Genomic DNA, 12,594 nt, shown 5'->3' on the forward strand with positions numbered 1-12,594 from the left:
CTCAAGATGTGGTCTCACCAAAACCCTGTACAACTGCAGCAAGACATCCTTGTTCCTGTACTCGAATCCTCTCGTTACGAACGCCAACATACCATTTGCCTTCTTAACCGCCTGCTGCACCTGCATGCTTACCTTCAGCGACTGGTGCACAAGGACACCCAGGTCTCGTTGCACTTCCCCTTCTCCCAATCTATTACCGTTCAGATAATAATCTGCCTTCCTGTTTTTGCCACCAAAGTGGATAACCTCGCATTTATCCACATTATACTGCATCTGCCATACATCTGCCCAATCACCCAACCTGTCCAAATCATACTGGAGTTTCTCAGCATCCTCCTCACAGCACACAAACCCACCTAGCTTTGTCGTCTGCAAACTATATTATATTTTATATTACCTGAGATAAAGTGGTGTATCCTCTGACTCCACAGGAGATCTCTGTATATTTCCTAAAGTGTGATCCTTATTTTGATAGTTAATTACAAGAGATGAAGAAGAGATGTCAAAAGGATATGGACAGAGTTTACCAGAGCCCAGTAATGTAACTAGAGAGCTTTCCCTGCTACAAAAACTGGAAGAAGCACATGAGAAATGGAGCACAGAGCACAGCCTGGTTGAGAAGTTGAAAGAAAAATTGGTATTGAAAGAAAGGGAACTTGATGGCAAAGACCAAGAGCTGAAGAAACTTCCTCAACTAAACGAGGAGATTTATATTCTTCAAACAAAGGTAAATGTGGTTTTCACAGAGTTCTCGGAAACTACAATATGAGCAGAAGAAGCTGTGTGAAATGTACCAGAAACATGATGGATTGTATAAATTTGTATCATTGCACATCTACAGTTTCAGTCAGAGCCGATTAAACAGGGTTATTTGTGGTGTAGGAGATATGGATGGATTTAGAGTTTAGGGATATTTAGACTCTAAATTGCCCTACATAAAACCAACTCAAGTAAAAAGACAGTCACAGCCAACAAGCAACATGAGCATAATGCAACACTGACAAAGTTGCTCTTTGCTCACTTGGAAGACATCAAAGACTTCACACCAATACATTGGCCCGGATTTTGCGGTTGGTATGGCGGCATACTCTGAGAGTACGCCACCATACCTCCTTTGGAATCCACTGCAAGTTCTGGATTTCCGCATGTGCTTGCGCATGCACAAAATTCGGAACTTGCGGTCTGCCACGTACGCATTGACAAGCCATCCATGCGGGCCACAAAAAAGCAATTGCTGGCACAGCCTTGGGCTATTTTCCCACTGATTGGCTAGCAATTGTGCATGAAAATGTTACGGTTGATGCAAACAGAGACAGGGCCTTTTTGCATCAGTGTAAGGGGATACCTCAAGCATGATTAAAACATTTTCATATCAGAAATGATACACATACACTGTATCAAATGAGTTTCTGCAAATATTGGCCCAGATTAGAGTTTAATGATGTTGAAAATTACCAAAAAAATAAATTTTTAGTGAGGTTGGTGGAATTCTACTATGTGATTGGAGGACCAGGCCCATGTGATCCCAGGTACGCTTCCGCACTGCCTGGGATCCATGGGCCATTACACCTCGCATCCTGAGACCGCAAATTTTGGCAGCCTCGCCGCCATCAGGTAGGTGCGTAATTCTTTTGCAGGTCGGACCTCCGTCTGCAATTTTAGGCTCATGGTGTACTAGTAAACAATTCGTCATTCAGCTATTTGTAAAATAGCTTGACAGTGCAACTGTGCACATGTTAATCATAAATAGCAATAAAACCAGACCTTTAAAATTAAAATGATGTAGTTTAAGAACATAGGAAGAATCAATCATGAGAAAAGAGAATTTTGCCCATCAATATTCATCCCTCTAGTAGCCTAACTCTCCTTTTGTAGCATTCAGTTGCATGTTTTTGTCTCCACTTCCCTGCCTGGCAGATTAGTCTAAACACTTATCACGGAGTCCTAGAATCTGCTTTTCACCAATTTGAATTTAAGTATTCTGGGTCTACTTTCCTACTTTAACTTGTATCCTGGGTTATGTTATCTATACCATTTAATATCTTATATATCTTGATAAGGTTCTCTTAGCTGTTTTCTTTCTCAACTATGAAACTTGTGCTTCTCTGATCTTTTGTTATACCTCATCCCTAACTCTAATTACACTTTGAATCAGCTTTATTGCTCTTTTCTGCATGTTCTCGTGTGCTGTATTTACCAGAAATCAACACGCCCAATTTTTTTTTTTTAAGTTTCCCTCAGCCAATTAAATCCCATTCATTGTATATTTTTGATGTACATTTTTTTAAATAGGCAGTATGTAATAGTTTAATTAGTCATAAATTGAATTTGTATGTATCGATCCTATAGCTGATCTAAATCCTCTTTCAAATGTATTGATGAGTCCTGTTTCTACTGCTTTGCCTATTTCTGTGTGATTGGCAAATTTGACCAGCTTTGATTGGTTTCAGTAAACAGGTCATTTATTACAAGTAGTTTGAAAACAATAGGGCTCTAATCACTAATATAAAATAAAATCAGAAAATGCTGGAAATACTCAGCAGGACAGGCAGTATCTGTGGAGAGAGAAACTGTTGTCTTCATGACTCCACTTTGCACATTTCCCAGTCTGATATTACACCTCTCTCAAATCCTATAGGTTTCCTATATCTACTTAAAAAAAAAAAAAATCAAATACCATGATCTACATTGAATTCTTGTAACTTTTCATTCTGTGGAACAACTTCTAATTTTAGTTTAATTAGCTGTCTTTCACTTGGAACATTGTCCAAAACTATCTGAAAGTCTACATACTATCTACTTTTATCTGTATCATCCTCAAAAAAGTTAAGTAGGTTTGTTAGGCACAATCTTTTCCTTCAAATCAATGTTGGCTATGACCTATTTCTATATAGGTCTCCTACAGCCTATCTCTTTGAATAAATTGAATTATTTTACCAAAGCAAAATACTGCGGATGCTGGAAATGTGAAATAAAAACAGAAAAAGCGGGAAATACTCAGCAGGTCAGGCAGCATCTGTGGAGAGAGAAACAAAGTTAACATTTCAGGTTGATGACCTTTCATCAGAACTGTTACAGAAAATGTTACAGAATTAACAGGTTTTATGCAAGTACAGAGGCAGGGAAAGGGGAATGGGAGGAAAGAACAAAATGGTAGGTCTGTGATGGGGTGGCAGGCAGGAGAGATTAAATGGCAAAAGGGATGATGATGCAAGGCAAAAGGGCGTGGTAATGGGGCAAGGAAAGAAACAAAAGATGGGTCTAGAAGAGGTGTAAATGGGAATAGCAGAATCATCAACAGCTGCCGTCCAAAAAAATGGCCCCTCGAGCCTGCTCCGCCATTCAGTAAGATCATGGCTGATCTTCAACTTTCATTCCACTTTCCTGCCCTATTCCCATATCCCTTGATTCCAAAAACCTATCTATCTCAGCCTTGAATATACTCAACGACTGAGCATCCACAGCTCTTTGGGACAGAGAATTCCAAAGACTCTCAACCCTCTGAGTGAAGAAATTCCTCCTCATCTCAGTCTTAAAAGGCCGACCCCTTATTCTGAACCTATGACCCCTAGTTCTAGACTCTCCAGCCAATCTCTCAGCATCTATCCACCCTAGAATCTTATGTTTCAATGAGATCACCTCTCATTCTTTTAAACTCCAGAGGGTATAGGCCCAATCTGCTCAATCTCTCCTCATAGGACAACCCTCTCATCCTAGGAATCAATCTAGTGAACCTTCGTTGCACCACCTCTAAGGCAAGTATATCCTTCCTCAGATAAGGAGACCAAAACTCTGCACAGTATCCAGGTGTGGTCTCGCCAAGACCCTGTACAATTATGATAACCGGTTATGATCTGAAATTGTTGAACTCAATGTTGAGTCCGGAAGGTTGTAAAGTGACTAATCGAAAGATGAGGTGCTGTTCCTCGAGCTTATGTTGAGCTCCAGTGGAACAGTGTAGGAGGCCGAGGTCAGAGTGGGAGTGGAGAATTAAAGTGACAGGCGACTGGAAGCTCAGGGTCATGCTTGCGGACTGAACAGAGGTGTTCCGCAAAGCAGTTGCCCAATCTGTGTTTGGTCTCCCCAATGTAGAGGAGGCTGCATCATGAGCAACGAATGCAGTATACTAAACAGCAAGAAGTACAAGTTTCACCTGAAAGGAGTGTTTGGGGCCCTGAACAGTGGGAAGGGAGGAGGTAAAAGGGCAGGTGTTGTATCTCCTGCGCTTGCACGGGAAGGTGCCGTGGGAAGGGGATGGGGTGTTAGGGGTGATTTGAGGAGTGGACCAGGGTGTTGCGGAGGGAGTGGTCTCTTCAGAATGCTGAAAGGGGAGGGGAGGGGAGGGGAAGATGTGTGGTGGTGGGATCACGGTGGAGATGGCGGAGGATGATCTGTTGAATGTGGAGGCTGGTGGGGTGGAAGGTGAGGAGAAGGGGAACCCTATCATGGTTCTGGGAGGGAGGGGAAGGGATGAGTGCGGGAAATGGAACAGACATAGTCGAGGGCCTTGTCAACCACGATGGAGGGGAATCCTCGGTTGAGGATAAAGGAAGATACATCTGAAGCACTAGTATGGAAGGTGGCATCATCAGAATAGGTGAGATGGAGAACCTGGCAGAATGGAATAGAGTCTTTATAGGAAGCGGGGTGGGAGGAAGTATAGTCAAAGTAGCTGTGAGAGTCAGTGGGCTTATAGTGGATTTTGGTCGTTAGCCTATCCCCAGAAATGGAGACAGAGAAGTCGAGGAAGGGGAGGGAAGTGTCGGAGATGGACTATGTGAAGGTGAGGGAAGGGTGGAAATTGGAAGCAAAGTTGATGAAATCTTATACTTCGGGACGAGAACAGCAAACTGCACTGATACAGTCATCGCTGTTCTGGAAAAAGAGGTGAGGGAGGGGCCCTGAGCAGGACTGGAAAAAGAATGTTCCACATATCCCACGAAAAAGCAGGCATAGCTAGGACCCAAATAACAACAGAAAACGCTGGAAACACTCAGCAGGCCAGGCAGCATCCGTGGAGAGAGAAACAGAGTTAACGTTTCAGGTCTGGGACCCTTCATCAGAACTGGAAAAAGCTGGAGATGTAACAGATATTAAGCAGGTGCAGAGACAGGGAGCGGGGGAAGGAATTGAAGGAACATACTGTGCTTAGGTAAGAGGCAGGAAAGATAAAATGTTGCAGATGGGAATGGCAAAATATACAGCATAAAAAATGGGGGCAGAGGTTATAGTTTGAAATTGTTGAACTCAATGTTGAGTCCAGAAGGCTGTAAAGTACCTAATCGAAAGATGAGGTGCCGTTCGTGAAGCTTACGTTGAGCTTCATTGGAACAATGCAAGAGGCCGAGGACAGAGAAATCAGAGTGGGAGTGAAGCGGAGAATTAAAGTGACAGGTGACCGGAAGCTCAGGGTCACCCTTACGGACTTAACGGAGGTGTTCTGCAAAGTGGTCGCCCAATCTGCGTTTGGTCTCCCCAATGTAGAGGAGACCACATTGTGAGCAGCGAATACAGTATACTAAACGGGATTTCCATTTGTCTCTTCAACTTCTAGGAATAGCTAGGACCCATGCAGGTTCCCATAGCAACACCTTATATTTGGAGGAAGTGAGTGGAGTCAAAGAAGAAGTTGTTCAAAGTGAGAACCAGTTCAGCCAGGCGGACGAGGGTGGTGATGGATGGGGACTGGTTGGGCCTCTGTTCAAGGAAGAAGCGGAGCGCCCTCAGGCCTTCCTGGTAGGGGATTGAGGTGTAGAGGGATTGGACGTCCATGGTGAAAAAGAGACGGTTAAGGCCAGGAAACTGGAAACTGTTGAAGTGGCAGAGGGCGTTGGAAGAGTCGCAGATGTAGGTGGGAAGAGACTGGACAAGGGGAGAAAAATAATGTCGAGATAGGAAGAAATCAGTTCCATGGGGCAAGAACAGGCAGAAATGATGGGTCTACCAGGGCAGTCCTGTTTGTGGATCTTGGGAAGGAGGTGGAAGCCAGCTGTGTGTGTTCGGGGACTATAGGTTGGAGGCCGTGGAGGGAAGATCTCCAGAGGAGATGAGGTCAGTGACAGTCTTGGAAACGATGGCTTGCTGTTCGGTAGTGGGGTCATGATCCAGGGGGAGGTAGGAGGAGCTGTCAGAGAGTTGGCGTTCAACTTCCTCAAGGTAGAGTTCAGTTCGCCAAACAACAACAGCGCCACCCTTGTCAGCAGGTTTAATGACAATGTTGGGGTTGGATCGGAGAGAACAGAATTATTTTACCAGTTGGTTTTAATGGACTTCCAGTTGCCTCCATCAAATTTGTTCCCTTTATAAATTTTCTGCTGAACCTCACTAGTGCTTAGTCATGATACACATGTATTTCCTCTGTAGTCTTGTTCAGTACCCAAGCCTATGTACCATCTAGCCTAGAGGTATTGTTGGTCTTAACTCACCCAAAATTTATCAAGTTTGCCATGCCAATTTCAAAGCTCTTGAGGATATGGCTGTACTACATGTTATGTTCATTAATAACTAGACATTCTTATTATGAACACAGCTAGCTTCTAGCTAGTCATTTATTCAGTACACGTTCTCTAGGTACAGTATCTGTAGAGATGCAGCCTGTGTGCAGGCTGCCATCTTGACTGTTGCCTTGTGGGTAGCCTAGTGCCTCATGGGTAATGTAGTCTTAATATCTATACAGCTGGGTAGTGTAGTCTTATATACATACAGCTATATACAGCTCTACGGCTCCACCTAGTGTCCACTATAGAATGACATGCTATTGATCACTACACTACAGCGATAATAAGTTATTGTTCTCTTCTCTAATGAATACTTCTTGAAATAGTGATTTGAATATTTCAACTATTTTATCTTCAACTGCCACTTTGATCTTGCCTTATAAAGTTCTAATTTCCTCTCCAACTACGGTTTTACGATTGGACAAACCTTTTACTATATTTATCATTTTTAGCTATTCTCATTTCAAGATTCTCTTTCCGCTTTCTGATACTCTTTTTAATCTGTTAGAACGCTGGGCGGAGTATAGGAATTTCCTATCATTCCTTTTGCCCTATATGCATTGTATTCTTTTTAATTTCCCTTTTCATCTATTTTTGGGAATACTTACTTTTCTTGGATATATATTTATCTTGATTCAATATTATCCTATTTTCCTCAACTGATACCTTTCACAGTTCATTTCTTTTAATTCTTCCTCATTCCTTTGAAATGTTCCTGGTGCTGATTGCCCAGTAATGTTAATCTGATCATATTGTAGTCCCTAGTTATGATGGATGCTAGCCCTGTCACTTTTTTTTAATGTTCATTCTCAGAATGTGGACTTCACCAGCATTTATTGCCCATCCCCAGTTGTCCTGAGAAAGTGGTGGTGGGCTGCCGCCTTGAACCGCTGCAAGCTACTTCAGAGGGCAGTTAAGAGTGAACCATGTTGGTGTGGGACTGAAGTAAGGACACTAGGTTTCCTTCCCTAAAGGACATCAGTGAACCACTTTGGTTTTTATGACAGTCCGCCTGCTTTATGGTCAATTTTACTGATACCAGCTTATTATTTCCAGATATTTTTTTAATTGATTTTAAATTCTCAAACTGCCTTGGTAGGATTTGAGCTCATGTTCTTTGGATTATTAATCCAGGGCTCTGGAATACTAGTCCAGTAACATAACCCCTGCGCTACCGTATCCACATTTAAAGGAACCATGGGGGAAAAATTCAGTATTGCCCCGTTTGGGGCGCGATTATCGGCTGTGCGCAAAGTTTAGCGCCTGGCGCTAATTATCGCCTCCAACTGCAAACATGGCTTTTATCGCCCCCGGAGTTGATTGGAGCGCTAAATCAGGTGCTACACACCTCTTAAGGTGCAAAGGCCGAGGAGCGAGGCACTACGTCAGAGCGCTGGCGAAGCTTATGTGATGTCATGATCAGCAATGGAACACAGACACAATGGCGCCGGCCAGTTCTTAAAGGGGAGGGTTGATCTTGCTCTCCATCCATTGCAGCCTTGAATCTCGGCCTGGAGAGACCTGTACATCAAATCTGCTGGAAAGAACAATGGAGAGGCCCAGGGGAAGAGCTCAGAGTGCAGCCCCCACAGTCTCTTCTAAATCAATACAAGGAAGGGCAAATCAAAATGAACCTGCAAAGTGCTGCTCCGTACCCAAAACTCCTTCACACAGCGTTGAATCTCTCTCTCAGAATGCGTGGTGCAAAAATGTCACCAACAAAAAAAGGCAGGAAGCAGTCGCCTTTAAATAGCGCTCCCCCAGCCCCTTCCTGACTGCAAAATGCTCCCCTCAAACTGATGTTGCTAGCGGCAGGCCGTAAGGCAGGGGCGCCACTCAATATCCGGTCCGAGGGCGCTACCGGGGCGTTGCACACTCAACTGACGTCACGATCTGTCGGCGCAGGAGATCGTGGTGGTAGTGTTCAGCGTGGCTGCAAAATGTCTAGTTAATTTTGCGAGCAGTGCAAACATCGCCGCGCACGGGCGCTAGTTTCTTTGCGCCCCATTAGTGCCCTCTTGAGGCGCAAACCAACTGAATTTTCCCCCCCATATGTCTACTGGGGTCCTTGACACGTGAACACCAAATTTATGAAATAGTGCTTCTGGTGGGCTGTCTCACTCACTGGAAGCACATGTTCGGAAATTACAGGCATGGTCTCTATGATTTTCTTTTCATTAAAGAAAGAACTTGCATTTATATAGCACTTTTCACATCCTCAAAGGAAGCACTTGACAACCATTTGAGTATTTTTGAAGTGGACTTACTGTTGTAATGTATTACAATGAGCTAAAATATTCATTTTTAACTGACGGAGAATCGTGGGAGTGTGCCTGTGATTTTTCCCAATGTGTGTGCCTGGCAGATGAGGCTCCCACATGGGAGTATGCATTCATAATATCAGCCCTACTGAATTTAAAAACCAACATAGTTGTACCATATTTATTGATTCTTTTGCATCGCTTCCATTATGTAATTCCCAGTTTATGTTGGGTTGATTTGAAATTGCCAGTTCTATTATGATTTATATTTTCCCAATCTCATATTTTAATATTCATATCCTGCCCTGAGGAATCTGTAGCAGGCCCTATTGTTAATTCATGCTCTACAAATCTGTTAATTGAAGTACCATTATGTAACGAGTTTCTTCTCGTGGGATAACAATTTAGTTTCCTTAATTTCCAAATTTTCATTACCATCTAAAACTGCTGCCTCTGCTTTTCTATCCTTTGTGAACATCCTACCCACCTGCACTTAGAATGTTTTCTCATCATCTAGGGTGAATCATGTTTCAGCAATTTATATAACTATGTTCTGCTGCTTTTAATTCATCATATTAATACTTACTGGTAATCTGTACTTTTTTTTAGATTAGTCACTTTGTGTTTTCTTTCCAGCCTACGTTTGCTTTTTTTATTCTCCTCACTCCACCTCTTCCAATTCTGTCTGTAAGCTTGGCTCAGTTGATGGCACTCTCGCCTCTCACTCCGAACACTGAATTCAATTCCCATACAGGACCTAAATGCATACATTAGGCTGGTACTCCAGTTCAGTATTGAGGGAGTGCTGCACTGTGGCAGATGAGATGTTAAACCAAAGTCCTAGCTGCCTCTTCCAGTGGATGTGAAAGATTACATGGCATTATTCAATGAAGAGCAGGAAGTTCTCCCAGTGTTTGGGAAACAGTCTTCCCTCAGTCAACACGTTCAAAAACAGATTAACTGGTTATTTAACTTATTGATTGTGCAGTTCAGTCTGCTGATCTATAAGTAGTTACAAATTGATCATAACTTAAATTTCCTCCATACGTTAGCACCCTTTTTGAGAAGGAAAAACAATTCAGGAATGGATTGTTGAGGTTGTAATGAAAAAAAGCCTTACTTTTAAAGAATTTACTTTCCATTTGGAATCGCTCGCTACTCCCAATTATGCAAATTACCATCATTTTTATTTAGCTAGAATGTTTGATGAATTTCAGCATGAGAGGCACTGCTGATCTATAAACTGTCTGGATGTTGTATCAGTTTAGCCATCCTCCTGTTAGTACAGTTCAAGCACATTCTCGTATTGTGGCACCAACATTAATTGAAAGGAAACAAAAACAAAATGTTGGAAACATACAGCAGGGCAGTCAGCGTCTGTGGAGAGAACAGACCAGAGAACATTCAGAACTGAAAAATGAAACCGTGCCAAGTTTTATAGTAGAATCAGAATCAATAGAAGGGGAGGTGGGGGGGGGGGGGGAGGAGTCAGGAAGCCTTCCAGGAATAACAACAGAAAATGCTGGAAAAACTCAGCAGGTCAGGCAACATCCGTGGAGAGAAATTTGAGTTGAAGTTCGGGTCTTTTTGAAGAAGGGTTCGACCCGAAACGTCAACTCAAATTTCTCTCCACGGATGTTGCCTGACCTCCTGAGTTTTTCCAGCATTTTCTGTTATTTCAGATTTCCAACATCTGCAGTATTTTGCTAGCCTTCCAGGAATGACTGGCTTAAAAGGAAAATAGGACATTGTTGCATGAGATGACCTATTGCCAGGTAGTGGAAAGGAGCATTAAAGATATTAGAGAAACAAAGAATGTGTGTGTGTACCTAAGGCAGCGAGAGGTAGACCCAAGGAAAAGGTGAGAGGTGGGTGACTTTGAAAATACAGGAAGCTTGCAGATCAGATTTCAAATTAAAACAGCAAATGATGGTCAAATAGTGGGGATCTGCCACTCCTGGAAAAAAGAAAAAGCAGGTCGGCACTGTTTTTCTGTCAGATTGCTAGCATTTTAAAATTTTATTGCACTATTTGAAGGAAATTAACCCTATAATTAAATGATCCCCTACTGTGAATAACATGATGTTCAGAACTTGTCTCGGGTTAGATCACAGCCAGTAGCAGATTAGTAGTTTACATAGAAACATAGAAATATAGAAGATAGGAGCAGGAGTAGGCCATTCGGCCCCTCGAGCCTGCTCTGCCATTCAATGCGATCATGGCTGATCATCCAAATTCAGTACCCGGTCCCTGCTTTCTCCCCATACCCCTTGATCCCTTTAGCCTTAAGAAATATATCCAACTCCTTCTTGAATATATTTAATGAATTGGCCTCTACTGCCTTCTGTGGTAGAGAATTCCACAGGTTCACCACTCTCTGGGTGAAGAAATTCCTCCTCATCTCTGTCCTAAATGGCCTACCCCTTATCCTTAGACTGTGACCCCTGGTTCTGGACTCCCCGACCATCGGGAACATCCTTCCAGCATCTAGTCTGTCCAGTCCTGTCAGAATTTTATAAGATTCAATAAGATCCCCTCTCATTCTTCTAAACTCCAGCGAGTGCAAGCCCAATCGTCCCAATCTCCCCTCATACGCCATTCCTGCCATCGCAGGTATCAGCCTGGTGAATCTTTGCTGAACCCCTTCCATGGCAAGAACATCCTTCCTCAGATAAGGCGACCAAAACTGCATACAATACTCAAGGTGTGGTCTCACCAAGGCCCTGTACAACAGCAGCAAGACATCCTTGTTCCTGTACTCAAACCCTCTCACTACGAAGGCCAACATACCATTTGCCTTCTTAACCGCCTGCTGCACCTGCATGCTTACCTTCAGCGACTGGTGCACAAGGACACCCAGGTCTCATTGCACTTCCCCCTTCTCCCAATCTATTGCCATTCAGATAATAATCTGCCTTCCTGTTTTTGCCACCAAAGTGGATAACCTCACATTTATCCACGTTATATTGCATCTGCCATGCTTTTGCCCAATCACCCAACCTATCCAAATCATCCTGGAGTTTCTCGGCATCCTCCTCACAGCACACACGCCCACCCAGCTTTGTGTATTCTGCAAATTTGGAGATATTACATCTAGTTCCCTTGTCTAGATCATTAATATATATTGTGAATAGCTGGGGTCCAAGGACCGATCCCTGCGGTACCCCACCAGTCACTGCCTGCCACTCGGAAAAAGACCGGTTTATTCCAACTCTTTGCTTTCTGTCTGCCAACCAATTCTCTATCCAAGTCAATACCTTGCCCCCAATCCCATGTGCCTTAACTTTACACGCTAATCTCTTATGTGGGACCTTATCAAAAGCCTTCTGAAAGTCCAAATACACCACATCCACTGGTTCTCCCTTATCTATTTTACCAGTTACATCCTCAAAAAATTCCAATAGATTAGTCAAGCACGATTTACCTTTTGTAAATCCATGTTTACTTTGTCCGATCCTGTCACTGTTTTCCAAGTGCTCTGCTATTACATCTTTTATAATGGACTCTAGCATTTTCCCCACTACCGATGTCTGTAATTCCCCGTTTTCTCTCTACCACCTTTTTTGAATAGTGGGGTAACATTAGCTACCCTCCAATCCATGGGTACTGTTCCAGATTCCATCGCATGTTGGAAGATGATCAGCAATGCATCTACTATTTCTAGGGCCACTTCCTTAAGTACCCTAGGATGTAGATTATCAGGCCCTGGGGATTTATCGGCCTTCAATCCCATCAATTTCCCTAACACCATTTCCCTACAAATACTGATTACTTTCAGTTTCTCCCTTTCATCAGACCCTATGTTCCCTGACATCTCTGGGAGGTTATTTGTGTCC

At 43.1% G+C, this 12,594-nt stretch overlaps 1 protein-coding gene across 1 annotated transcript in view; it reads left to right on the forward strand.

The window, feature by feature from the left end:
* The window catches only part of cep162 (centrosomal protein 162), a 208,103-nt gene that overhangs the window by 96,832 nt on the left and 98,677 nt on the right, over positions 1–12,594 (forward strand). Inside the window, exon 16 of the mRNA XM_085997703.1 lies at positions 476–727. Coding sequence (XP_085853829.1) covers positions 476–727 — 252 coding nt within the window. The remainder of the gene's footprint in view (positions 1–475; positions 728–12,594) is intronic.

This window comes from Somniosus microcephalus, chromosome 9 (genome assembly GCF_052327205.1).
Source record: "Somniosus microcephalus isolate GS21.2 chromosome 9, FLI_Smic_1.0, whole genome shotgun sequence".
Lineage (NCBI taxonomy): Eukaryota > Metazoa > Chordata > Chondrichthyes > Squaliformes > Somniosidae > Somniosus > Somniosus microcephalus.